The sequence below is a fragment of the Trachinotus anak genome, unplaced genomic scaffold (genome assembly GCF_046630095.1).
Source record: "Trachinotus anak isolate AG129_WGS33_773 ecotype Australia unplaced genomic scaffold, CSIRO_AGI_Tana_v1 ptg000005l, whole genome shotgun sequence".
NCBI lineage: Eukaryota > Metazoa > Chordata > Actinopteri > Carangiformes > Carangidae > Trachinotus > Trachinotus anak.
The window spans coordinates 6,979,629-7,007,516 of record NW_027273856.1 but is presented as its reverse complement, the minus strand read 5'-3'; the positions used below and the strand labels follow the sequence as shown (position 1 = coordinate 7,007,516).

The window sequence follows — 27,888 nt, the reverse complement described above, 5'->3', positions numbered from 1 at the left end:
ACAAGGCACTGTACTGACATGCAAGTAGGGGACTAGTGTTAGTGCCCCCTGATGATTTTGAAAGAACAATGGCCACTGGGAAAAAGTTCAACACTTGGTCAACCAATTGGGGCAACTTCATCAGTCACTCAACTCTATCGGTCAGTCAGAGACATTTGCAGATGTAGCGCTGGCATGTTTCCCGTGCAGCCAAAAAGCAGTGTAATGGAGCCAGGCTGAAGGGGGGGGGGGGGGGGGGGGGCATTAAACTTTCATCAGCACTTCTCTTTTACTGACTGTCAGACAAACGGGGGACACAGTGAGAGCTGGAACAATGCTGAATGGAGTCTAAAGTCCCAGTGGAGGAAGGAGGCCTGATAAAGAAGGAATGATAGGAAGATGGAGACAGAAAGAAAACCAAAAAAAAAGAAAAAAAAACTCCGCTGGCAGTGAGAGAGAATGAAAAACGTGGGATAGTCTAATAACCCAAAGATCAAAGACAGGGTGTATGTGTGTGTGTGTGTGTGTGTGTGTGTGTGTGTGTGTGTGTGTGTGTGTGTGTGTGTGTTTACATACGCAGGTCTGTCCTCCAGTATAAGTGCGGTGGTGGAGAGTGGCTCAAAGTCCAGGTTTTTCCTCACACTCTGCCTGGGAGATGTTGGGTTGCCAGGTCCAGCTCTGCCACTCTTTGTTTCATATTCCTGAAAAACAAAAATGACAGCAGATGATTTAGACAAACGGACCTAAAACTAAAACTATAGGTTTAATTACAACAGTGTTACAGGGAATCCAACGTGCCTCTGAGGTCAGTGTCATTAAGGCTATATTTAGTTTCACATCGCTGGCGGCAATGACGTCTACACAGCATCTACAGGCAGACTGAGTGAGGAACAGATTGAGGGAAATTGGATTAGTTTCCCTGTTCTGCATGTCAAAGGACTGACAGCCAACACAACATGCATGTCGCTCCATGGCCAGAGAAAATCTCAATGGCTGTAGCTGACATCAAATGCTGTGGCCAGACATAAACAGTTAGGATTTAATGAGAAAAAGAAAAGAGATGGAAATAACACAAATGTCTTGACAGCCTTGTGTTCTTAAGGCCTCTGAGCATTTGTCAGCTGGTGTCTAATGAGTGTGTGGTTTCTGCTCCACCACTGTGAGAGTGACACAGGCCTATAGAGAGAGGTCATGTGACAGTCAGGCTGTTACAGCTAAGGCCACACAGCACTTAAACACAAGGGCAACTATCAGCTGACTGACTTGCAGGTTTTGTGTGTCAAGTATGTGTGTATGGAAGCAGCTCTGAGCTTAAGGGAGTGTACAGAGTGCAAATAGTTCAGGGAGCACCTTTAGGGGACCCACTGGGAGATGCTACATGGTCTTACTAGTTTGTTAAGAAGCTACTGTAAATAGGGTAAGCAGCATATCAGTACACACACACACACACACACACACACACACACACACACACACACACACACACACACACACGCCACTGTGTTTTCAAAATGTCCTCCAGTGTGCGCTGAACTGGTTAATAATGCAGGCTGAGGTCTGCAGGCAATCAGCTTAACACTTTGCTACCACAGGGACACTCACATTGATCAGTGCAGGGCACAATACAGGCAGGAAAATCTATTCCTGTGTGTGTGTGTATGCATGGCTGCTAAATCAATGACATGGGCTGCAACACTGTCTTTGTGATGCTGTCTGTTCTACCAGAGCCTGGTCTCCATTGGCCCTGAGGGACAAATAAAGGTAACTGAATACGACTGAGTTGGAGAGGAAGAGGAGGAGGAGGACAGAGCATCAGGTTGCCTAATGTAACAGGGGAAGAAATTAAAGAAATTAAAAGACATAAAGCTACCATGAATTACTGATCACATCTGTTCAATAAATACAAAGCACCAGCTGGAGGACAGCTCACTTAGCATAGCATAAAGACTGAGAGCAGGGGCGGGGCAGTTAGTCTGGGTCTGTCCAAAGGTAAAAGAACGAATGCCTTGATTGGACTTATGAGAATGATATTGATCTTCTCATCTAACTCCTTGCAAGAAAACAACTAATTGTTTTAACATGATATCATACTAACATTTCTTAACTGGCACAACACATTGTACAGGTGACAACTGTGGGTAGGTCATTTACCTGGGTGAGTTCAGCTGGTCACCACAAGGTTATTTAAAGAGTTGTGTCACATTCATCCATTCTCTTTTCACCTTTCACGCTCTTGCAGTTGTGATTCTGTAGACTCTGTGTTCTTCCCCCCTTCGTATTATGATTGCTATTCATTGATATTTGAGAATAAACATTTATGAGTGTAGAGATTCATGGTTATATTTCTTCATGCATCCTTACACGATGCTCATGGCAATAGCTGGACACACCTTGAACCTTCTCCTACTTAACAATTAGAAAGTACTTTGTTTTTGAGGGGTGACAGAGTTGTTGTGTCCCGACCACTGGTGAAACCAAACCTACGCCCTTGGGTTCTGCATACATTAGGCCACAGAGCAAAGTGCTCGATGCATTACAGTTTTAACCTGATGGTAGTGCTAGATGAAATGTTTGTTTGAAATTTCATGGCAGTCCATTCAGTAGTTGTTGAGATATATCAGTCTGGACCAAAACGGTTGCCCAACTGACCAACTAACGACCTTGCAATTCCTGAGTAAACACAAAGTAGTAGTCACCAGTTATCTACTTATCTTACAACGACTCAAGGAGTAAAAAGGAGGAGAGGAGAAGAAAATGCTGGAGGAAGTTGACAGAGAGACAGGGAGAAATGACAGCACTGATGGATGAAGAAAAGATGAGAAGAGGATGTGTGAAGTTAAAGTGCTAATGGAAAAGTTTCTTCCAATGCTGAAACATGGAGGTGATTCATGCTCCACTAAGGTCTATCCGGCCCTCACTCCCCCCTCGTCCCTCGCTCTGACTGCATTGTATTCAGGATTATCACCAGGCTGCAGGTTTGGTCCGGATCACCCCCACGCAGCAGACGAGCGATCTCAGAGCTGAATAACAAGGCTTTCTGCTGATGTGCAATCTCAATTAAAACTGACACTTTCCACCAACAGAGACACAATGAAGAAGATCCTTCATAGTTATGTAGCATCCATGTCATTTATGACTTCAGTTAAAATACTGAGGAACTTACATTTTGTTGTTGATATTACACATTTTATGGCATTGGTCTTTCATTTCTGGCTTTAACTTCACCTTGAAATAAAGTAGTTAAGTTTATTACCATAACCCAAACTAAAACTACCACAAAAAAAAACAAACAAAAAAAAAACTCTGCTCTCTCCAAAAATGAGTACAAGGGAGTTGTAGGAAGGAAATGGAAATTTAAAGGTCCCATATTGTATAAAAGGTAGATGTCCATGTGTTTTTTGATCATAAAGCAGGTCTAGGTTCTATATTAATACTGTGAACGTATCAAAGCCTCAGTCCACAGAGAAATGCACACAGCCTGTATTCAGAAACTGAGCCTTAAAACCAGCCGTCAGGACTTCTGTAAACTTTGTGATGTCACATCTGTTCAGCACCAAATGACAACGTCAAAGATAAAGTTCGCAACTAACTGGTGAACATAGTCGAGCATTTAGCAGTGGAGGAGCCAGATGTTTTTCTCAGGAGCTGGTGGTGATCAAAGCAAAGCTGAAAGAGAGTGAATATTGTACTCACAATTATTCAGAGGGTGTTGACATGACTCCAAATGAAAGTCAATGTTGCTCTGTGTCTGTTTACACATTAGCCCCATTGACTTGATAATATGTCAGTATAGTAGAAATATAAAATGGAACAATATTCCAACAATACAGTCAAAGCAGCTCAAGTCATGTTGGTTAAATTCCAGTTTAATACAACTTACGGCTCTTTTTTGTAGTTTTGACCAACATCTCTATAGGTTATGATACTGAGTACACAAGCCAACACTTTACCCAGATTATCTAAAGCCATTTATTTAGAGCTACAACTGAGTGTGTGGGAACCTGTAACTAACAATCCCTTCATGCAGAAGAAAACTGTATGTGCACACAACTACAGTTAGTTGAATCATTAATTTCCTGTACAACCCATGATGGATATTTACAATGGATTTATCTACCAAGATAACCAAATATAATCTTTCAAAAAGTAAACTAATGTATAGAAAAATATAGTTTCTCAAAATATTTTCTCATATGTGAACTTTACCAACATTTCAGTGTCAGTGCTTAAATTAACACATAACATGCATGTACTGCTGCTTGGTTTACTTAAGTCAGTGTGTAACCAAGGGAACAGCTGGATATTGCAAAGAGAGGAGGAGGCTCGGGGAGACAGATTGGGGGGAGGAGGGGAAGGCAATCTGTTCAGCAGCAACGCAGGTGCTACCAACAAGGTTGAAACACAAGACGGGATGTGTATGACACTGTACAGAGAGGTGTCTATGGACAGGTAAATATGTGTGAATGTGATGGTGCCAAAAATCCAGTACAGGCTAACCACATCACTGTACATTCCTCTGTCACTCAACAACTAGCTCTACTGGTGAATCAGTACTTAGGCCGACAAGAAGTGAGCAGACAGAAGAGAGATGGAAACAGATTACACTTTACCTTATAGTCGCTCCCTCCTGGAGCTCTGTTAACCATTTCTACTGCAACAGACTTTGCCTCGTCTCCATTCTCACGAAATAGTGTTTTTTTTCCCCACTTTATATCCTGTGAATTTGGGTGATGGGTTTCGTTGCAAATTGTGACCCTAAAGTAAACTTTGTTTTCCTCAACATGCATTTGTCACACATTTCAATCGACCTCCTCTTCCAGGACCAACCCCCCTTCCTTTACTTTTTAAGTAGTAATATACCATAAGCATCCAATTCTGTTTACTTGAGTCCTTCTCTGCCAGACAGGTCACGGAGCTACAAGGCTTCAATTGATACAAACAATGAATCTCCCTCAGTGCATAGTTTACTTTCCAGAAACAAGGGCACATCTGATCATATCACAGAACTTACTGTATCCCTATGGCAGACATACTGGCTCCCTGGTGTTTCATGTGGCTGAATAAAGTTACACTTTCATGAATCTGGTAACACAAACCAGAACATCCGGCTACTTGGCAGCAGAAAGAACACAATGTAAATGAAAACAAATGTATTATCTTAGGTTATAAATTTCGTAAGATTCAACAATGGCACGAAACCCCTCCTGTGCACTCACAGGTTCCGTCTTGGTAGCTTTTAGCAGTAATAGCAACTATATCCCATGATAACCTATCGCCAGGGCAACCTGCTTTGTCACACTGGCTTTGAGTAAAGTTCTCCAGTTTCCTGGTAGTGATTTAAGAGCTCACTGGGTGCCTGGCTGCACTGACTGACTGGCTGTTATGTTGGCTGTTAATGGCCTTTATGATTTCAAACTACAGACACTAGGACGTCAAGTTGCTTCTTGATGCCGATTTAAAACTTGTCACTTAGTAGCATCACTCCATGTGGTCCAACAAAATCTCTGTTGTTGTGATAAACACACCTGAAGGTGCAACATGGGCTTGAAAATACAGCACTGTCACAATTGCTGGTAAAACTGACTTTGCATCATATCCTCATATCCTCATGAAAACACCACTGGCTTTCTCAATAATGTAAGATGAAAGGCCACCGCAGGGTGCTTAGCCTGGTTTCACTGCACAAACTGCTACAACTCACACAGCTCTTTACTGGAAACTGCTTGAGCTCAGAACAAAGTGGCAATGAGTCAGATATGATGTGTTGTTTGGCAGCTATTGGTTGAGGTCACAACTTTATGAATCAGAACTGTGCAGAATGTCACCGTCACTGAGTCTCTTAATTTGCCATCGATAGAGGTCATCTCACAGGATCACCACAGATTCACCACATTTCTCTCACACCAGCCAACGTTTGACTGGGACAGCCTTTGAACAGTGTCATGATGCCTTCAGGTTATCTCAAAAAACAGACCTACAACTTATTATTGTTATTATACAGTATTGTCTGATTTCTTTCAGTGTTTTGATTTGCTTGTGTGTCAAGAAACATTAAGAACTGAAACAGAGTATTTCATATCCCTATATACATATTAACAACTAAGTGCCTAATGGCAGTGAAAAATTAAAGGTCCCATATTTTAGATTTTTATGGTGTTTTATTTTAAGTGCTGATCTCCATCAGAAGATATATTTGTGGTTTTAAGGACCAAAAACCATCTCAGTGTAGTTTACATCTCCTCTCTCAGGCTTCTCTCTGGAGCTCTAGTAACAACAGGTCAGCGAGCCAATCAATTGGAGCCTCTCTTCTGATTGGCTGACAGTTTTCTGAGTGATCGATTAAAAATACAGCAATTTCAGGTAAACATTCAAAGAAACCAAATCCTGTAAGGTACTGTGGTGAGTGTTTCAAGTTCCAGAAGTCCTGACAGCTGGTTTTAAGGCTCAGTTTCTGAATACAGGCTGTGTGCATTACTCTGTGGACTGAGGCTTTGATACTTTCACAGTATTAATATAGAACCTAGACCTGCTTTATAATTAAAAAAGACATGGAAATCTCACTTTCTACAATAGGGGGCCTTTAAATTAGGAACAATCACTTAGCACAACATACAATGCTTCTCATGTGTCCTTTTAGAAATCACTCAATTCCATTTAAAGTAGACCATATCATGCTTTAGCCACACTGTTATTTTATTGTCTATAGTAACTAGAAACTACAACTAACACAGATTTGAGTATATTGCTGACATAAAGAATTAATTTCCAACAATGATTCACTCTGCATGTAGTATTCTTTAGCACACGACAGCTGACACATTAACAGTTGAATTGGAGTAAACAGGGGAACTGAGGACGAGCACAGGTCTGTTAGTATGGCTGTCCTGATCTCTTTGTTAAGACAAAATGAGGGAAATACACAATATCCAGACTAACAGATGGAACTATAAGCACTGACACCAAAACACTCAATATATAACAAGTCCTTTTTTTTTTTTTTTTTAATCTAAGCATGTTTTAGTGGAAAACTGAGTCCCACTGTTTCAGCTGTCAAATGAGCTGTGTCTCTTTAACGGCATCAGAGGGAGCAGCATGAGGAAATCCCTTGACACGCTTCAAAAAGCCAAAATAGAAAAAACTTGCTGGTGCTGTCATGCGGCTGCACATGCTTTTGTTGTCCTAAGTTGCAGGCTATAGGTCGAGTTACATGCAGTGACGATGGGTCGTCCCCTTGGTGGACATCAGTCAATCACCACATCACAAAAAACAGACATTTTCATCTTTCTAGTGACTGAGACATCTTGACAATCATCACCCCGTTTCACTCCACAACCACCACGAAGCACAGAGCTACCGCGCGCTGAAAGAGGCTATTATGTGAAATCCGAGCCGTCCTCTTCCTTTGCTGCCTCTCTTTCATGCTCTGACTACAGATGCCCTCTGATTCTGCCAGACAAGGAGAGAGACAGTGGGTCACCACGCTCACCCACTTGTCCTCACGGTGCAAATGCTCACTCACCATGAACGCTGCAGTTCCTTACAGACAGCCAGTCCTCCGGTGGGGTATCGTTTCCAAAACCCTAGCCTAGCATCATCGCTGCCCCTGAGGGCTCACTCCTGGCAACAGGACACCCAGGAGGTGCAAAAGGAGGCCAGAGGGACAGTCAGGCTGCCAATAGACGGACACACCCCGCATTGGAAAAGATGCAGTAGCAGCATGATACCAACCCCCCCCACCCCCCCTCTCGCTCTCTCTCTTTCTCTGAGCAGTGACGCTACACGGAGTGGCTCTGCATCAGGTCTCTCGCTGCTGCTGTGTGTCTGTGTGTGTCAGCAAATCAGCACCACCGTGTGTTATTAGTCATCCTACTGCACTGAAGGAGTTCTGCGTTCTGCTGTGCCCTGTTAGCCATTGTAATCAACCCCAGAGCAAGGGATCGTGTTCCTCAGCTCTCTGCTCTCCTAATCCAGTCAAGACTGAACCAGCATCTGCAGATGAAGTGCCTAAACAAATTGAATGTCTTGTGCTCTGGGAGATTCGTTCCCCTTGTTCCCCATTCGTCAAATGATCCTCTGTACATAGATGCCATGGTTACCTAACAAAATACTTTTGTACTGTGGACTCAGACTTGTAGGAGATGTACAGCAAAAGAAGCAAAGATTATATTGTGTAGTAAGTTTTCAAAAAAAAAAAAATAATATCATCTCTTATTTTACACTTTTCCAATGTGTTTTATTTGAAGCCTTAATATCCCTGGAAGATATATTTATGGTTTTAAGAACCAAAAACCATCTCTGGAGCTCTACTAACAACAGGTTGGCGGGTGTTGTTGGTGTGACTGTTTTTTTTTGATTTATAATAAAAAAAGACATGGAAATCTACCTTTATACAATATGGGACCTTTAATTATACTGCAGACCCCTAATTGATAGTGCTCTCACCACAGACAAGTAAAAATGACGGAAAAGGCTTTGTGGGAAAAGGAGTTTTTCTTGCTCTGAATTATGAAACTGATGATTTCATTTGTGATTGAAGTTGATGCTTTAGTGGAGCTGGTTGAGGCTGTGCTGCAAATGTAACACCAAAAGCCCAGCTTTATGAGGGGGAAGTCAAAATGATGGTCAGGACACACCAGTGTAAGGGTTTGCCCATATACAGATGAGACCCAAATAAAACCCAAATAAATAAGTGGAGAAACATAGCAATAGCAGATGCTTCTATACTAAGTTGAGGTGTTCACTGGTCCACAATTTCAGACCCAACCGTAAACGGACAGTGGAAAACCTACCCAAACCCAACGTGCAGAAATTCTTTTTCAAAGAAGACAGACTCAACCTGAGGAGGACCCAAGAACAGCTAGACCCAAACCAAATAGACCTGAGGATAATTAGAATGAATGTAAAGTTATAGAAACCAAAATAATTTGTTCATACACTTCAAAGACAAACCTAAATAAATAGTTTAATTAATAAATCAATTACGTTCCATTTCCTCTTCCTGCACCAACAGGACCACATTACAGCAAACTGGCTCATTCTCCCTCCAACCTCAAAACACACAGTTGTCTCCTGAGGTGAATGTGTATCTGTAGTGACTCTCAAAATCCCTAATTTCTTAAAGTTTAGAGAGGGTTTAAATGCCTTTACATTCAAATTAGAACTCCTACTGGGAATATTGTCCGACATAAATTCAGCCTCACTCCTCGATATCAGTATCTCAGACTCGTCTGGGCTGCCACACACTGTGATTCAGAAACTTAGCAGCTTACAGAACAGTTACTTTCTTCAGCAGGCAGCAATTCACCAGAAATCGTACTCAGGCCTCCAGATGAAGGGGAGCACAGAGTCTCCAAACCCACAGCGGCATGAAGTGGTGGTAAATCAAGACCCGATTCACAGCGTTGCTCTCAAAAGGGGAAAAGTTGCTGGTGGAAATAGCACAGTATGCACCTGAACAATAACCTAGGCAAATAAAGCATTCCACACACACACACAGACACACACATACGCACACAGCTTCCTGACCCCACCTTTGAAAGGCAACGTCAGTGGCAACACAAAAGCTTGAAAGCCTATCCTTGTTACCCGAATCCTGAGGACCAATATAAGGTTACAACCACAGATGAGATGGACGGAGGATATAAAGCACATGTGGGCGTGTACGGTGAGTGTGTGCACATGCACTTGTGTAAGAGACAGCATTTCAACCCTGGCTTTTCTAATTTCAAACCAAAAAACAAGACAGTCAATACTTACAGCAACTTAAACAGAGTGTGTGACATGTTAAAGGGTTGATATGTAACTACACATTACTGCACATTAGCAGGACCAGTTACCAGCAACACAAAGAGCTGAGAGGAGAGGCCTACTTTCTTGGTGTCAAACACAAGTTAATAACAGGCTTCTCCGCGCTCTAATTACGTGCTGCCATCTTGTTCTTTGGTTTATTTTACCAGTAGTACCATGCTATTTAATTGGGCCTGAGACACTTGGCTGTTTGCCTTTGAATGGCACCGGGAAATTACAAGGTTCCAGTCACCAGCTGGCTATCTAACCGAGTGCTCTCAACAACCTTGACATTTTGAATTTCAGCTTGCTAAGCAGCACAAACTCTGCATCACATGCACGTGCCATGTCACTGCCACACTCAGGTTAGAGCCTAGAAAAATAGCAGAATTCAATTGCATAGTTACAAAGAGAGGCATCAGTAGCTAGTAGTATCCCATTTTAGCTAGTGCTATGTATATACATGGATCTGTTCTTTGCATTTTGGCTGTTATGTGTTGCATGTCAAAAATATTATTATGTCTTCACTCCCAGGTTACAACATATATTTTTTTTCATGCTACCTTTTTTTGATTGTGATCTACATTTTTGTAGTTTAGAGGAAGCTGTGTGTAATATGTAATGTAATGAGTGCATTTGTTTATTACTTAACATTACTCAACATTACATAAGTTGGCTCTTGTCCAATAGCTTCAGTGTCATTAGCTCCTTTTTCTGAGTAGCTTGTAGGTTAGCTGGCTTATTTAAAGGTCCCTATAGCTGAAGCTACCTGACAAGAGCATCTAATTTAACGTTAAGTATGATAAACAAATGTACTTATTACATTGTGCTGTATTATATTACAGTTATTTCTCAGGCTTTTCCTCTTCAAGAGAAATAAAATATATCAGTGTAGTGTTTGGTAGTGTTGCGATACCATCCTTTAGAAAAACACATTGCTCTGGAAAGCTTGTGAAACTAGCTAAGTGATTTTGAGCTACATTATTTTGAAAATAGTGACAAGATTTTTTAAATGGGTATATGTTTTTGAAAATAGCTACACAATTTTGAAAATGCCTAAGCCACCACAAAGCTACTGGGATATGTAATGTGACTAGTAGCATCACTACAAGTAGAATGACAACTCACTTCATGTAGCATTGCTACCACTGTCTGACTCACCTGTTGTTGTTGTGTTAAGGAAACATTACTGCATTAAAAGGCTGTACGATGTTGTCAGATCTTATGCGCTAGCAAAGCCATGACTGTATACTCTCTGTGTACTTAACTTTTCAGGTGAAATATTAGCCAGGTCAAAACTCTGACAAAAAACACATGGAGTGGCTATTTGCTTTTCAGCATGGGGTTCTCTAAAATTAGCTGTATAACCTAAACGTCACTGATGGGAGTGTTGTTGCTCGGGGCGTTGTGCCTCTGGTATTCAAGAACACAAGAGATTGTGCGCAGCCTCAATATGTTCTTAATATTTCAGACCTCTTTTAAAGTCCTAGTCCACAGAGATTACACAACAGAATCTCAGCCATCAGTTGTTCTGTTATCTGTCCTGAGCAGGAGTCATAATGTTAGTATACTTATTGGTTTTTATTGTGCAGTGGTACAGTAATAGGCTCTGTTAAAAGGCTTTATTGCATCAAAAGCTTGTTGTTTGTGTTGATGACCTTTGAACAACAGCTGTTCTGCAGCACAAGCTACACAGAACCATTTCAGTGGACTTTTAAAACCAAGGTTAATGTCTGAATATAACATCATTCAAATTCTTTCAGAACTTTCAGAAAGTCAAAGTTAACACTTAACAAATTCAGTCTGATACGATCAGGCACAAGAAACCAAAGGAAAGCTGGAAAACAAGCCCAAAAATTCACTGGCAACCATGAAGTTATAAACAGACATTTTATCTATAAGAGGTCCATTTAAGTTTGAGCTTTTCTGAACCAACGTGTTCAAAGCATGATGGGAATGGTAAACATGTGAATCAAAATGTATGGGCCTTATTATAATTAACTAGAATTAGTAAAAATAAAAAAAAATTTAAAAAAACTAATACAGAGTTTATTGTTGGATTCTCTTTCAATACACAGTTAGACGGGATCAAACAACACCCCTCAGTTCAAAGTCAGGAAGACCATGTTCTCTGTGATAGCCTCAAACAAAATATACAGAAAACCAAACAAACCTATTGTTGGCTCATGTGACTACTATCTTCTCTCAGAACACAAAATGCTGCTGAGCGGAGCCTCAGATGTTGCTATGTAAACAACGCGCTACACTGTGCTTTGAACAGCTCTTTTTCAACACTGAGCAAATGTCATCTGAAACATTTCAGACAAGTATCTCATTATTTTTTCATGTCCTGATTGTCAGTGGAGATACGAATCCTTTTGTGAGTAATTCTGAACACTGCTGTTGAACCAAGTCTGAACTAGATCCGCCAGACACATTAAATTATAAGAAATCTAAACAAATGTTAAGAAATCACTTGCAATTGATTGATACAGACTGTCAGATAAAAGAAATTATCTGAGCACCAGTTAAATAAACTATCCCATATTGTATAAAGGTAGACGTCCATGTCTTTTTTTGATCATAAAGCAGGTCTAGGTTCTATATTAATACTGTGAAAGTATCAAAGCCTCAGTCCACAGAGAAATGCACACAGCCTGTGTTCAGAAACTGAGCCTTAAAACCAGCTGTCAGCACTTCTTGAACTTTGTGATGTCACAACAAAACAGTCACTGCCCTCAGTCATGCCCCAAGCCCCGCCCACCTGGACCCACCGTCCAACCTTGCAGGATTTGGTTTCTCTGAATGTTTACCTGAAATCTGCTGTATTTTTATATGATCACTCAGAAAACAGTCAGCAAGAAGAGAAGCTCTGAGCCTCTCTTCTGAATGCCTATCAATTATTATACTATCTATCTATCAATAATAATCATAATAATAATAATAATAATAATAATAATAATCATAATCATCATCACCACCACGTATTGTATATCTACCTATTATTATGAATCTAATACCTTTTGTATTTTCTTAGGGTCCTTGATGGGGCCTTCCCGTGGGGGGACTTTTCCAAACAGCTTCCACCCTGGATCCCTCTGCTCCACTGGCCGACTGTCCTTCACCCTCCTGGCGAACAGGCTCCTGAGACAGAAGGGAGACAGAGAGCGGACAGTCAGGAGGACAAATGAAGTAGGATTATTATGAAATTGGAAGACGAGCTATGATTGTTGTCTTCACTGGTTCACTGTTAGGGTCCCCAGAGCTCAGTGCTGCTGAGGTAAGAACAAAGCCACACAGGTTATCCAGGGAGCAACCCACGTCCACACTAATATGTTTTCATTTTCAAACAGCGTTTTAAAACAAAATGATCTCGTTTCAGCTCTGAAATAATGTCTGTCCACACTAACATGCCTGAGAGCACATATCACATGACCATTCATGTACACTGGGCATGTGCACACTGGTGTAACCAGGAAGCAAACTGTGTACTCTGTAGTTGGTTGCTTAGTTGCAGAAAATTCTATGAACAAGGAACAGCAATAGCGAGAAGTAAGACAATCACCAGCATCAACGTTTCCAAAAGTCTTCCAAAAGAGTTTTCATACTAAAAAGAAACTCCTGAATAACATGGGCTCCAGGCATAAACAAAGCAAAAGTGAAACTAAAGCATATAGTTTGTTGTTTATTGTGTGGATGTGGCCTGGGTGACATCATGTAAGCTGGCAGCAGCAGGCTGCTCACACCCGCTGGACTACTAAAACTAATACAATCATTAGAGCTGCTTCAAAGCTCTGCACTCCAAACAAAAATCACCTGCTCTCTCTCCGACTGGAAGACAGTGCAATCTGAATTCTGTGTTTAACTTTCATCCACCACATGCAAAGCTGCTGAAAAGCTTCCCTCGTTTCAGCAGGGTTCACTGTACCATTTAGCCAGCTATTCCTTTCATTTGTCCATCAGTGCGGTGTTACAGAGCTGTTGGTGTGGTTTTTAATTAAAAGCCTGAATAGAGGCTAGCTGTGAAAAGACATGAATAAACTGGTCAAATAAAAAGCATCCTCTGAGCAGAGTAAAGGTCCATACCCTGCTGCTTGTCTAGGATGAATCTCACCAACAGCAATTCACCGTGGTCACTGTCTTACATGATGGGTTTCACTGGAGTTAATAACCTTTTACACTGAGTAAGTTGTGTTGGCACGGGGGCTGGGACGATATGCTCAGTACTACTACATACTAGCACAGCATTTTGATAAGCTGATTTGAATTTTTAAGTATTGTGTTTCAATATTTCTATTCATCAATTTTGATTTGCTTTTTTAAACACAAGACCGTGGAAAACATTTGAATCATACACTTCTTGGGACTATGCATGTCATGAGTCATGTTTCCAAAAACACTGCACATTACAAGTCAGTCAGTGTTTCTGAGTTTTATTTCAGCAGCATCATTGCTATAAACCCCTTGATTCTGTCTTAAACCAAAACAATCTTCAATCTGCTAGATAAATAAGAATAGTAGAATAAACTACTGTTATAATAAAGTTAAATAAAGTACTGTTCTAATTAAATGAATCAAAGTGGAAGCACTGGTGCTTTTATTGTGAAGCATCAAGCTCCTCTCATGCTGGACGTGTTGATGTAGTTGCTGTGAACTTGAAACTTCCAGTCAACAGGCGGTTGGTTATAGAACAGTTAGCATTTAGCTGTTTGTAGTTTAACAATATGAGGATTAACTGTGAGCATGAAACCACCCACCAATACAGCACACACCAAAAACTGACAACTCACCATGTGCAATAATCAACACACACCAACTGTGCAAAATCCCTATTTTGTTATATTTAAATCTCTAATTATAAATATTATATTATAATCCATTATTTATCTTTTTTAAGTACTTGATATTGCCACTTAGCAGTTTTTTTTGTACTGTCCACTTTGCTGCTCTAACATTGCAAATTTCCCCACTGTGGGACTAAAAGGACTATCTTATCTCATCTTATCTTCCACCGCCTGGATTGGAGAGGAGGTCTAAATATAAAAGTTGTTTTAGTTAGACCAATATGACCTTTGCACAGCATGAGCCAAGCCCTGTGGGTTACCTACAGGGTAGGGATGACAGGAAACATGCTGGCAGACACTGAGCAGATACAGCTACAGGCTGGAGGCTGCATTCACTGATGGCTGACTGTGTCTGCTGCAGGCGTCTGCGTTTGTCATCAAACACAGGTGTCATCGTGACATGTGGCGTTCTGTTGTGCTCACTAATAACTCATTGAAATCTAATTTCTCTTGATCAATCCAGTTAACCATATCATGACTGTGAATCTGGAGTCCAGACTAAAGTGATCAGCAAATGTGGCAAAATGAAGTATTGGCCTTACGAAGGTGTCATAACTACATATGACATAAAGACAGTAAGGCTCTAAGATGCTTCACCTAGCACTATATGTTGCCTCTGTTGTGTGTCTTAGCCCCTCCCTCCACACACACACACAGAGTGGAGCAGAGGAGAGAAAGGCTGACTAGTTAAGTGCAACAGTCCAACAACTTTCATAAATCCCTCTAAAACCCTATATGGACAGTCATTGACACCAAACATCTGAAAGTCAGGTCAAAGTATTTTCTTAAATGCACAGAATATGGCGACAGTGGCGAGGGCGTAAAACAGCGCTGCTGCTGATGGCAGCGAGCCTCATCCTGCCCAGAGCACTGGGAGCTCTACTATTGTTACAGCTACAAAGAGAAGCCGACCAAACGTATTGACATCTGCTGATGTCTTTCATACCATGCATTATTAGAAGAAGAAAATAGTCTAGCTGTATGTAGGCGAGGTTGCTATAAAAACAATGGCTGAAAAAAGACTCCTTCCCAGTGTGACTTGTCAAAGTCAAACATTTCTAATCAGCTGATCACAGCCTGCTCTGATAGCTTATAAAACCAACTACAGGTCTGCTCTGTTTTGATCTGGTGAAATTTGAGTTTCCCGTGGCAACCTGAAAACAAAATGACAACAAACTGGTCTTTTCTGTCCAGCAGCAATTTCATAATTAGTAACGAGTTATGCTTAACGGGGACCACGTCTGTTTCTTCCTCTGTGGTGTCCACGCTGCACCTCACAACACCACACCGAGCGTGAGGCCCGGTGAGCCTGCATGCCTTCTTTCACATTATTTACCCTCTATTCTTAGCGCCTCACTCTTGCTTCACTCGACGTAGTACGTCTCACGTCAGTACTGCATATTTTCCACTCTGTTTACTGATACTGATAAATGTGAGTATCGGCGTTTCCTCCTTCTGTGGGTGACTCAAGTGTTTGAAGAAGAAGCTGAATAATGACACGGATGTGACAGGCCAACACATCTAAGCTGTGCTCTTCACAGTGCTACATGCAGGGACTGTGTTCTATCAGTGGTGTGCAAGCTTATCCTCTCCAGCTATATCACTCGAGCCCAGCAGAGACAAGCAACCACCATGTTTCTCACCATTTCTCTTTTCTTAGAAAGATAGCAGAAAAATGCTGGAAGACATATGGCGTCACACACTTGTGGAGCAGCATTTTACACTCGCAGAGCTGCTATAGGAAGCTGTCATCTGAATACTATCTGCTGCAATCTAAGTAACTAACTCTAACTCCACCAAGAGAAAACAAAAGGGAAGGAAACATCAGCTTCAAAGAAACTCAAGGTTCCCTTACTTGCTATTATCTGAGTTATTCAATACACTTTTCATGGTCTTCATCAGCATTTAGACACCAATGCTTTTGTTATAACCCATTATCATGTATCCAAGGTTCCTCACTTAGGTCACATGATGACAAATGAGCCATTTATATTACCACTGAGCAAACTCCAACCGCTAAAGAAGACTGTGAGATGCAGTTCAAAGTTCTGAGAAAAGCCTGAGCCTTGCAGAAAGACTTATCTCTTGTCAAACTACTACTTCCAGTGTCAATAAACAAACTGAGCTCGTGAATCATTCATGAAATATACAACAACAACAACAAAAAAGAACTGCGATGGATCAATTACTGACTAATAAAAACCTCATATCATCCCACAGCACAGCACAACAGGGCTAACCTCGGGTGGAAGTAAACTGTAACCAGTCTTTGAACATTAGGGAGTGATGAACTTGAGTAACCCCATGAGCCACCATAAAACAATGCTGCACAGACTGAAGTGCAGAGGACACCAGCAGAGTGCCACCTCACAAATCAGACCCTGGCTTTAAGTCTCCCTGTCTTTATACATCACATTTTTCTGTACAGCAGTCCATCAATTTTCCAGTTTTCGTGCCTACCACCAAACAAATGTCCACAAAGCAGGAGCATGATTTGCATTCAGTCCAGGCCAAATGTGCTTCAACGTGACAGCTGAATGGCTGCAGCTATGGTTGAGTGCTCAAGTGGAACAGCTAGAAAATCCAAGAGGACTGACAGAGGTGCTTGTTTGTATGTTGAATTCAAGCTGGGGCTTTGCACTGCACTGGTTTGTAGTACAGTCTCCAAAGATTTCTGGCGTTTGACAAAGCTTGGGTTCAGCATGATGTGTGCAAATAAGGTGATAAGGTGTCCCTAAGGTTTACATGCTTCACCCTACCACAAGGACACCTGGCACAAAAATACCAAACAAGCCAGTACAGGAAGAAGGGAAAGCAGAGTACATTGAGTTTCTTCCCATCATAAAAGGCATGAGTGAGCAGGACGTGGAGCTGCTCCAAGCACTCCTTTACAACAGTCAACCAAGTAGACACTAAATCCAAGGAACAGTGTGTATTTAGTCCACAAGAAATAGCCTGTCAAGCATAAAAAGCCACAGCATTCAACCGCTGACCAAATCTCTGCTGTTTGATTGCATAAAAAAGTGAAAAATGGAAAAAAAAAAAAAAAAAGTGCAATGTGCAAAGACCACCATGTCCACCATGAAACAAACTTACATTCAGTCCAAAAGCAAATGTTGTTTTTGTTATCCTACCTGTCGATGTACAGAAGAAGTGACGGGGTTGCCATTCTGCGCTGTCACCACAAAACACAATGACCCCCCCTCCAAAAAAGAAAAAGCAGAGACTGAAGCACCAAGTGGTTGAGCTTTCAGGAGTAAACAAAGGAGAGTAAAAACCCCTGATGAAGTCAAAGCTCTCCCTCAGTCCAGACACAGGTCCACAGCTTCCACAGTTTCAGTAACAGAGTCTAAACAAGTCCCACACAGCCACTTTGCTCAGGCAGAGTGAGACTGTAAAGAAACCACAGCTCCTCGGCGTCCCTGCCTCCTCAGTGAGAGGCCTGACTTAACAAATGGGTGGGGAGGAGTCGGTGTGACAGGCAGGAATCTGAAGGGCACTGAGGGAATGAGTAACTTCTCCATGTGATGGAGGAGGGATAACAGAGAGATAACAGGGGAGAATGGTAAAGGGAGGAGGGGATCATTCAACACATGATGTATCACACTGACTCCAATTGATTAAAACAAAAATCAATTACCGTAAACAATAGTCTGCGTCTGTCTGAACAACCAGGGACACTTTTACACAGGCTAACTGCATGAGGATGACAAATGTGAAGATAATCAATGTTAATCAATCAGTGTTAACCAGTGTTGAGCAAGTTACTTAAACTATAAACAAATACTCATTACGTATTAGTCATCGAAAAAGTAATTACATTACTTTACTAATTACTCAGAAGCAAAAGCAATTTGCTACACTTTTCAATACTTCATTTTCATTACTCAGCCTTTAAACAACTCTAAATCCCCCAGATGTGCACTGCATCTTTTGTGTTTCACACCTGTAGAAAAACAAAACCAGACAGTGTAGATGAACGTGCAGACAGCCTTACAGCTTGGATGGATTTACTGTCAACCACACAGCAAGATTAGCCTTCACGACGGCACACAGTTCTCCAAAAGTCCCGACCGCAGCTACACGGTCACAAACCCTCCAACTCTAAACTAGCATCACCGCCTGGCGGTTGTATGCTTCCATGACTCAGACTAGTTTCAGACCACATCCCTGCTTATCCAGAGTTATATAAAATAATAACAGTTTGTGCGAAATTGTGTCATAATTGCTAAGTGAAGTCTTGAGTAATGCCTAAAAAGTGTTATGTGACCTTGACCTTTGACTCCCAAAATCCTATTAGTTCATCCTTTACTCCAAGCGAACGTTTGCGCCAAATTTGAAGTAATTCCGTCAAGGGGTTACTGAGATATGGTGTCCACGACAATGGGACGGACGTACGTACGTACTGATGGACAACACGACAATATGCCTCTGGCCCTGGCTGCTGCCGGTAAGGAGGCATATAAAAACAGAACTAACTGACTCCTCAACATAGGCTTACCTCTGGCTAAAGCTAGCATGTCAGCCACTACCGCATATTGAATTTCCCCTCTTTTATTAAAGGTTAACCACCCCACAGTTCAAGGCCCTGCACCAAGCTAACAAGTCCTGGACCAGGCTGTGAACCGAACACAAGGGGACCAAACTAATATTAAGGGACCAGTGAGTAGGATTTAGTGGTACCTAACAGTAGCACTGAATACAAGCCGACCAAACGTAACTGTAATGTAACTGCCGATTACAATTTTAAATGAAGTGCCACAGGAAATCTCTGTTTTTTGAATGGGTTTTTGGTTAGATGACTGACATAACACAACTCAAGATATTTTGACGTTTTATTCTACAAGATAAAATACATCAGCATATATCACACAAAGTTTGTCAATATCACTAACTTTTGTTCATCAACAAACCTATTGGGTAAAGTCAGACTTTGACCTGCTGGCGGCACTAAAAGGACAGTCAGAGGATCACCTGAGTCATTAGCATTCATCCTCCGAGCACTGCGAATGTCCGCGCCAAATTTCATTACAACGTAGCTGAGATATTTCACTTTGGACCAGCATGGCTGTCCACAGAGACATGCTGCTAGTGTGGCTAACAATTAACAGATCAATCTATAAAGTTATGCTTTATTGAGCTGTTCATATTTTATCAACTGCAAGATCAATGTCATCATCAATTATATGTCAGTATCAGCTGTAACTAACACTATTATTGATCATGATCATACAATTATACAGTTTTAGAATTTATCACCTACCTCATAATGCTATAATCACAATCTTTAATTACAGGTTTTAAAGCATTCTGCAGGTCTTGAAACCTTGAAGAAAACCTTGAAACTTGGCCACCCACACACACACACACACACACACACACAATGAAACAACACAGCAGGTGTCAGATTACACCTGACAAAGAATTTTCTACCAGGAGCATGTTGAAAAAATAAAATGTTCATTCAAGGAAACTTCAGGCCTCAGCAGAAAATGTTATGTGGTAAACTAGTGAGAGGAAATCAAAGGACTCATGGTGATTTTTTAATGGCTATCTGTAAACAAGGCCAGGTAGTGAAAACAGCTTTTGTTCAAGGAACTTCAAACTAATTTTCAGTCTTATTTCAACATGCTAATAGGTTAGACTAAAAACTCATCATCAGTCATTGTCATTCATCATCACTGCCACCAGAGCAAAGTCCATCCCCACTGTATGTAAATTAACACCAAAGAACAAGTGTTTGTGGGTACATACAAAGTGCTGATGGATCCTTGTGGCAACTCGTAAGTCATTCTGGTTTTGTTTGATCTAGATCAACAGGCTGACCAATTACCTGGAGAAGATCATACATCACATGAATATTGTAATGGTAACTTCATTGTTTAAGCATTGTAACATGAAATTGATATGATAAAAACCTATCAAATGCATTTAATGATGGTGCATATACTCTTTTAAAACACTAAGTAGCTGATGGCTGGGCCACAGCCGGCCAAAACACTAATGTAATCACAGACAGGATGAGGCGCAGCAGTAATAATGTACGCAGGGTAAAACAGGGTTTCCCCCAATCACTCCATCCGCACTGTTTCCCTGTGAACACGTTTTATTTCAGTTCAGCTTGAGAGTTTCTAATCCTCTCCTCTGTCGTCTGTGTCATAGCTCCTATACACACACACACACACACACACACACAGCGGAGCAGAGGGGAGACAACTTGTCACGTTCAGTGCAATAAAATCTTTTCCAACAAGTGCTGTAAATCCCTCTAAAGGATGGACAGGATGTCAACCCCCAGAAGCACGCTGGTCTGTACATACATGTACCTATTTAAGAGGAACAAACACCAGATCACACACACAGAATTTTGAAATAAGACTTTCAACATGGCAGTATCCTCTTTACAGAGGCACTGTGTCCCCTTGAATGATCAGTAACTTCTGTGCAAAATCTGAAGAGCTGGTTTGTTTCCTTGAAGGAAATTCCTCAGCTGAGATGGTGATGGTGGATATGATCTTACCCTGATGTGTAAATGGCAAACAGTTTTTCTTTGAAAGCAGGGATGACCCTGGTTTCATCAGCCAGGCTTTATCAGGTATGTTCACGTGTTGGTCTGTCATTAATCTTAAGTTCACTGAAGTGATACTGCAACAAGAAATGTGCAGTCTTTAAAATAAACTTTACTAATGTTGTGCCATGTTAAGCTGAGGGACAGCTGTAATAAGCAAGAGTGGTGGGAGGGGACAGGATGTCGTAATGGAAGTAATGCCTACTTCTGTAAGGCTACAACAAGGAGTCTGATGAGAGGAAGTAGATTATCATTACAGAGGAAGGTGCAGACAGAAGATATTTAACAAAACCTAATGCAAAACATATATTCAAAGTGTCTCTCTTGCTTAAAGAGGACCTACTGTGGCCATTTTTAGTGTTCATCATTTTATTCTTGGTGTCTGCTAAAATAGATTTACATGCTTCAATGCTCCAAAAAGACATTATTTCTCTTCTTCCGTAACCTCTTATACTCTACTCTATTCACCCTCTGTGTGAACGCTCTGTTAGAGCACAGGGCTCCTTAAGGCCTCCCTCCCCCCTCCAAAGCTTGCCGGCATAGCCCTTTTGGTTTGAGCCAGAGTCCGATTCTGAACAAGAAGATGAGAGACCTGATCCACCTTCAAAAGCTGGACTGGAGCAGGAAACAAGCGTACAGCCAAAAGCAGGAAGTCAGCACCGCTTCACCGTCCTGCTGGTTTATGATGCTGGTACATCCGAATGAATTAAACTTAAGTGCTCATAATAAATGAAAAATAAACTTGGTTAAACTGCGGATAATTTACCCGAGCTGAGGATGTATAGCATGTCAACACTGACAAACGTTTAAGCTTTTATATCTTAACTACGCTGCTTCTTACCAACGTGATCAGGTCACTGGTGACCCGGTTAAACATCACAGATCCACAATGATGATGCAGACTTACAGGCTGTGAGTCTGAGGCCCCTGTTCGGCTTCATTAAGTGTAAACTACAGAAATAACCATGGTGAAAATACAGCGTCTAACTGTGCACGGTTTCTGAAGCATCCTCATTTAAGTACCGAGCTCACAGTAAAATGTTTGGAGCAGTGGAGGGAACAGGTTTCTCCAGGCATTCGAGAACATGGTGTCTTTTCCGCATGGCTACAAATCTAAAGAAAACTCTTAATTACAGGTAATTACGTGCTGTGCCTTGTGTAGGGGCGTGCCAAGCTTGCAGAGGGCATGCAGCCTGCAGGTGGGCAGCACCAAGAGACGTATTAACGTCAATAGGTCCAGGAAGTAAGGTCTGGACCCCCAGCGAGGTGTTTCATACAAATGAGAAACCTGGATTTTGCCCTGACAGAGTTATTCCCTGTGGTGGGAACTCTGAGCCTTGTGTGACTCTGTAGAACATTTACATTCACATAAAACTGTAGAACACACTATAAGATAGTAGGTCTTTAACACAAATGTTTTACAATAAAGTAGTAACAGTTTGTATTTGGAAGTACAAGTACGCTGGTAAGTATCTATTAATACACAGTATGTCAAATATTTTAATTTCTCCTATTAAGATATATTTAATATTAGAAAAACTGTGTCCATTCTATTGTCATTCATAATCTGTTTAAACAGCAGCCTGACAAATACAACTACATTATATAATACAATACAATACATTATATAGTACAGAGTAGGTCAGTTCCACCCCTCACTCCTCCTCAGCTCCACCTTCTACCCCAAATATGGTTTCTCCTGGTTTCAAAAAAACAAGATGGCAAGGGCCAAATTACAAACTCCAGGCTTCAAACGGCAGCTCACAAACCAATTGGTGACATCATGGTGGGCTGACACTTGGTACCTACACAGCCCTTGCTCTGTAAATAGGAAATAAACTGTGGCTTGGACCGAGGAAAAGAACACGATACTAGCGAATCAGCAACAGAGAGGCATCTGTGCTTGTGCACAGGACAAGGGAAAGAAGAAGAAAAGAGGGGAGATGGCTTCGAGAAAGAGTGTCCACTTCCGTGCCATATTAGACGCTCTGAATTCCACATTTGAGTCACTGCCTTGGAAATATATGTCCATGGATTTGAATTTGGGGGGAGATGCTCCTGAAGGAAACTGAGGGGAGGGGTATATTTGATTTGCTGCTGAGTTCAAATACCAACAGAATTAGAGTGAAGTCACGTGTTACCACATCGCTTAGTGCTAGCTGAGGAAGAAATGCGTGTACGACTCAGTGGAAGTGCCACACCAATCAAAAATCATTTTTGGTTAAAAAAAAACAAGGGATGAATTCACTTTCATGACTAATATTTACTGTATGTTGACAAACTTCTGCAATTTGTGGAGTTGATTCCAATAGAGTAAATGATCAGGGTATAATAAAAAACACAAAGCCATGCATTTCTAGTTTGACTCAAACTAAACAACTACAGAAATACTATATCTTATCCTTTTAAGATGAACTTGCCTGTTGAATAAGCTTGCCAGAGGTCCCAGTTTCTTTTGCCTGCCATCTTCTTCCTGCTGCATGACACCGGCCCCCAGTCGTACAGGACTCCATAGGTCTCTGGGGTTTCCCGGAGATGACGACAGCATCACGTCTGAGAAGTGAGCGGCGCCGATGTCGTCTGTCTCCAAAGTGACAATGGCACTGGAGTCAGAAGTGACTGTGAAATCCAGGATGTCTTCGTTGGAGACCGACAGCTCGGTGCTCATGCTGGACACGCTGCACACGGAGATGTCATCGCTGCGGTTTAACACTCCGCCACCAAGACCTATCCCCGTGGTGGCGGATAATCTGATGGCGGGGCTGAAGAGGCGGATAGAGTCGTACCCGCTTCGGGGGAAGGTGGAGGATTTGCAGATGATGCTGTTGTTAGAGGGATCATCATCCAGAGGCAAGGTGGCGGGAGAATCGTGATTGGCGGCCAGGATGAGGCCCGAGTCGCCTGGGCGTTGGTAGCTGTGGATGATGGGCTCTGGAGGGTTGATCTCCAGAGTGGGGATACCTGAGTCCTGGGAAGTTAAGCTCTGGCTGTCATGGTCCAGGTCTGAGCAGCTTTTCTGGGGGCTGCAGTAGCAGTTGGGGGTAGAGGAGCAGGATGGCTTGTAACTGGACAGGACGGCTTCGCTTTGTGGGGTTGTACTGGCTTCATGGCAGTGGCAGTTGGTATGATCAGGGAGGTCAGAGGCAGTTGGATCTTTGACCACAGAGCCATTCTCCACTATGGCTACTCCAGACACACCTTCAAAAGAATATAAGACAATTAGTTTGATTAGAATCATTTTTAAAACGGTTTTAATGACTACAATCTAATCGACTAAAAGACAGAAAAAGTGAAAATATGACGACTGAACAAATTCTAGTGCTGCCTATGTGTGGCCTCAGCTCAAAGGCAGTCCATCCTTTTACCGTCAGGGTCCAGAGAATAAGGGCTGACCTGCAAAGGGAGATCAACCTACCTATCCGACTCGCATTTTTCAAAACAAAAGTTACTGGACAATACTTTGTATTGATTTATGTTTTTTCAAATGCTCAGTGATTGGCCCACCACCAACAGTGAGCAGTTGGCCAATCAGAAGAGAGGCTCAGAGCCTCTCTTCTGATTGGCTCACCAAGCAGTTGTTTTTAGAGCTCCAGAGAGAAGGGAGAGGAGATGTAGAACTACATTGATACTTAAAACCACAAATATATCTTCTTATGGATAAACATTTAAATAATCACAGGAGAAGTGTAAAATATGGGACCTTTAAAATGTGCTATATACAATGCAATATAACTACACAATTTGTTAATAAGTGGAACCACAGAAAATTAATCTACAATAATTTTGAGGATTAATTAGTTGTTATAAAGACATTTATGAACCAAAAATGCCAAACGTTTTCTGGTCCTGTCCAGTCAAATATGAGGATTTGCCACTTTTCTGTTTTACACATGAGTATAAACTGAGTATTGTAATCAAGGATAATAACCAACCATGCAGAGCAGGACCAGGGGATTCACCATCTGGCAATTAGCTGGTCATTGTTTGAGTAATTGCTGATTTGTTTTGTAATACTGTCAGGACCACAGAGACTCAATATAAGGTAACACTCGCATTATTATGTTACAGGCTCCTCTAGAATGAAACCCTTCATTGTTCAGTTTATCTTTTGCTTATCTAATGCATATGCTTAAATAAATGTATGCTTAATCAAGTCACCACAACTAATTATAAATACTGAGTAATACACATACAATGCAGAGAAAGTGGCAAAAAGTGGAGTGACCCACGGTTAATTTTTGCTGAAGGGCCACACTTAATCTGTCATTTTATAGACTACACAACCCAAAAAAAAAATCTACAAATTGACAATAGCATCCTCACTAAATATAACATTATTAAAGGGTTTTTCTAATACATCCGGGCAGTAAATAGATGGGTGTGGAGCCCTGAGAGGTGAAAACTAATCCTACTGCAACCAGGCTGTAATAGGACCCTGCTGTGTAATGGGAGCAGGGCCTCAGCAGGGCTACATCAAGCTTTAACACCAGCTGGGAAGCTAAGCTAAAGCTAGTGTGTCTAAGCTCTCAGGCGGCATTAATTAAACTCCTGACTCTCAGGGACAGACGCATTCCAAGCCCTTCTGTTACAGCACTTAAACATTACAGTGAAGTTCAATATGAATGTGAAGGTGTTCTGTTTTTCCTCTAATAAAGGACCTCAGTGGAGTCTGCAACAACTACAGTTAAGTCAATGTTGTTTCCACACCAAAACAAAAATATAAGAACTACGTATCTTTGACCTTGTTCTTACTACAAGGCAAGTTTAAGGTTTCTACACGTGTAACTGGCTTATTCCAGTGAGTGTAACTCCAAGCCACCGTTTCATTTTCCTGACAAAATTTCTCTCTCTCAGACGAGGCAGTAACTGTGAGCTCGTTGAAAACAGCTTAAATGGGGAAAAATTGAAAGCAGTAAATTTAAAAAAGTCAAACCCATAACACAGGCACCAATGTTTCTCCAATGGCAGACAAACAAAGTCAGACTCTTAACCAAGCTCTAAACCATGACCTGCATGTGGTCATGTGAGCCCGGCAGACTTTGTCCCAGGTTGATCCTGTGCTACTGTGGAAATAATGTACAACTAGAGCTCAACAATAAGTGTCAGGGTTTTCAAAGCCATTATTGTGTTGCTGTAAATCTTGCATCCTTATTTGAAATGTATTTCATTTAATTAAAAATGCAGCAGCGCTCATAAGTCTTTAATCACCATGTATTAGGCAATTAACTGTGTAAGGGCCAAACCAACCCAGGCGTGCATGTTCTTGTCGTTTTAAGTCGTGAAAAACAAGGTCGCTGTTGTTGTCCACTTCACTGAATCACCCATTTGAGTCGACACACAAATCTTGTTCTGTGAGTCATGTTATTGCTGTCAATAGGCAGCATGAGGAAACGCAACTTCACTTTCACATCTAAGGTTGGCCAACATCACAAAGCCTGAAACGTGGCAAGTTGCTCAAGTAGTTTTCTGAGAAAGCTGTTCTCTCTTTGAGTGAAGACATAATTCAAATTTCTATGTGGCACCTCTCTCGCTGCGGATCAGAACGCCAGGTGTAATACATACATTACGGGGCACATGGAATGAAATATATTTGAGAAGCTATTCTACACATCATGATGCTCGTTTCATTACATTTTCAATGTCCAGAATCACCTTTATATACAGTCTTGCAAACACCTTGCAGGACAGTGGTGGGTAATAGTCCTTGTGTATAAAAGTTCACATTTTAAACTCAAAAAGTGCAACTAATTATTTTATATATATACGCTGAGCAGCTTTAAACATGATATAAACCTTATGGAGTTTAAAGTTTCAGTTTTATCTCAGGACATGCCACTTAAAACTTTAAATGGATGCTGAATGGGAGAATGTCCTCTGACCAAATTAAAGACTGTTCAGTCTTTTGTTTAAGGTTAAACTATCTCAGCAAGTACATTAAATGTATGCCGAATTCTAGACTGATATCACATCATTCACAATTGCTAAATGTTGTGGTTTATTAACTGTGTGAATTCATGAAATTCAAAGCCGCGTTGAACTTGAATTTTTTTTAAACACGGTTTGGCATGACCTGTAATGTTACCGGGGAGAGCAGCGCATGCAGTATGAGGCTGAGTCTGCGTGTTCCCCGTCACAGTGACCTACCACAGCGGCTGTCTCTCCGGTGCTGGGCGCCGTGGCTCGGGTTCGCCATGCTGCCGGCTGATGCTACAGGTGGGCGGCAGGTATCCGCCGGCCGGAGCGGTCCATGATGATGCTGTGACTACTGCTGCACCATCACCGCCTCCGCCGCCTCAACGTAGCTCCGTGCACACAAACAGCGCTAGTGTGAGGACATTTGTCGGGACAAAAACAAACCTTCAACTCAAGCAGGACAGGCGGCTGGGAAACACGACCACCACGTCGAACCGGATCTGCACTTGCTGCTGACGCCAACTCGCATTTTACCAGCGCTTCCTCAAGTGCGGCCAGAATAAGTTCAAATGCGAGAGGCTTTTTTTTTTTTTTTTTTTTTTTTTTTACTTTTGCTTTCACAGCATCAAGAGACGGAAAACAATTTCGAATTACACGACCGAGCACATTTCACAAGTTTATCCGGTATCCTAAACATTTCATACCTGTGTCGACGCTTCCGCCGCCATTTTAAAACAAACTTGTGTCGAGAGCGCGGTGTAATCGAGTCACGATGTTCAGCCTCGATGAGTTCACCTG

The 27,888-nt window shown here is 41.6% G+C and overlaps 1 protein-coding gene across 4 annotated transcripts in view; it reads right to left on the bottom strand.

The window, feature by feature from the left end:
- Window positions 1-27,888, bottom strand: part of tbc1d14 (TBC1 domain family, member 14) — a 44,634-nt gene extending 16,746 nt beyond the window's left edge. Inside the window, exons 1-5 of one of the 4 annotated variants that reach the window (XM_071478084.1) lie at window positions 27,795-27,888; window positions 27,322-27,479; window positions 23,598-24,375; window positions 12,786-12,909; window positions 556-680 (exon numbers count right to left, since the gene is read on the bottom strand). In XM_071478084.1, the coding sequence (XP_071334185.1) occupies window positions 556-680; window positions 12,786-12,909; window positions 23,598-24,375; window positions 27,322-27,370 (1,076 nt within the window). In that variant the 5' untranslated portion in view covers window positions 27,371-27,479; window positions 27,795-27,888. Of the gene's footprint in view, window positions 1-555; window positions 681-7,498; window positions 7,835-12,785; window positions 12,910-17,743; window positions 18,070-23,597; window positions 24,376-27,321 lie in introns of those variants that run through there. The other 3 variants (XM_071478083.1, XM_071478085.1, XM_071478086.1) reach the window with 3 other exon arrangements.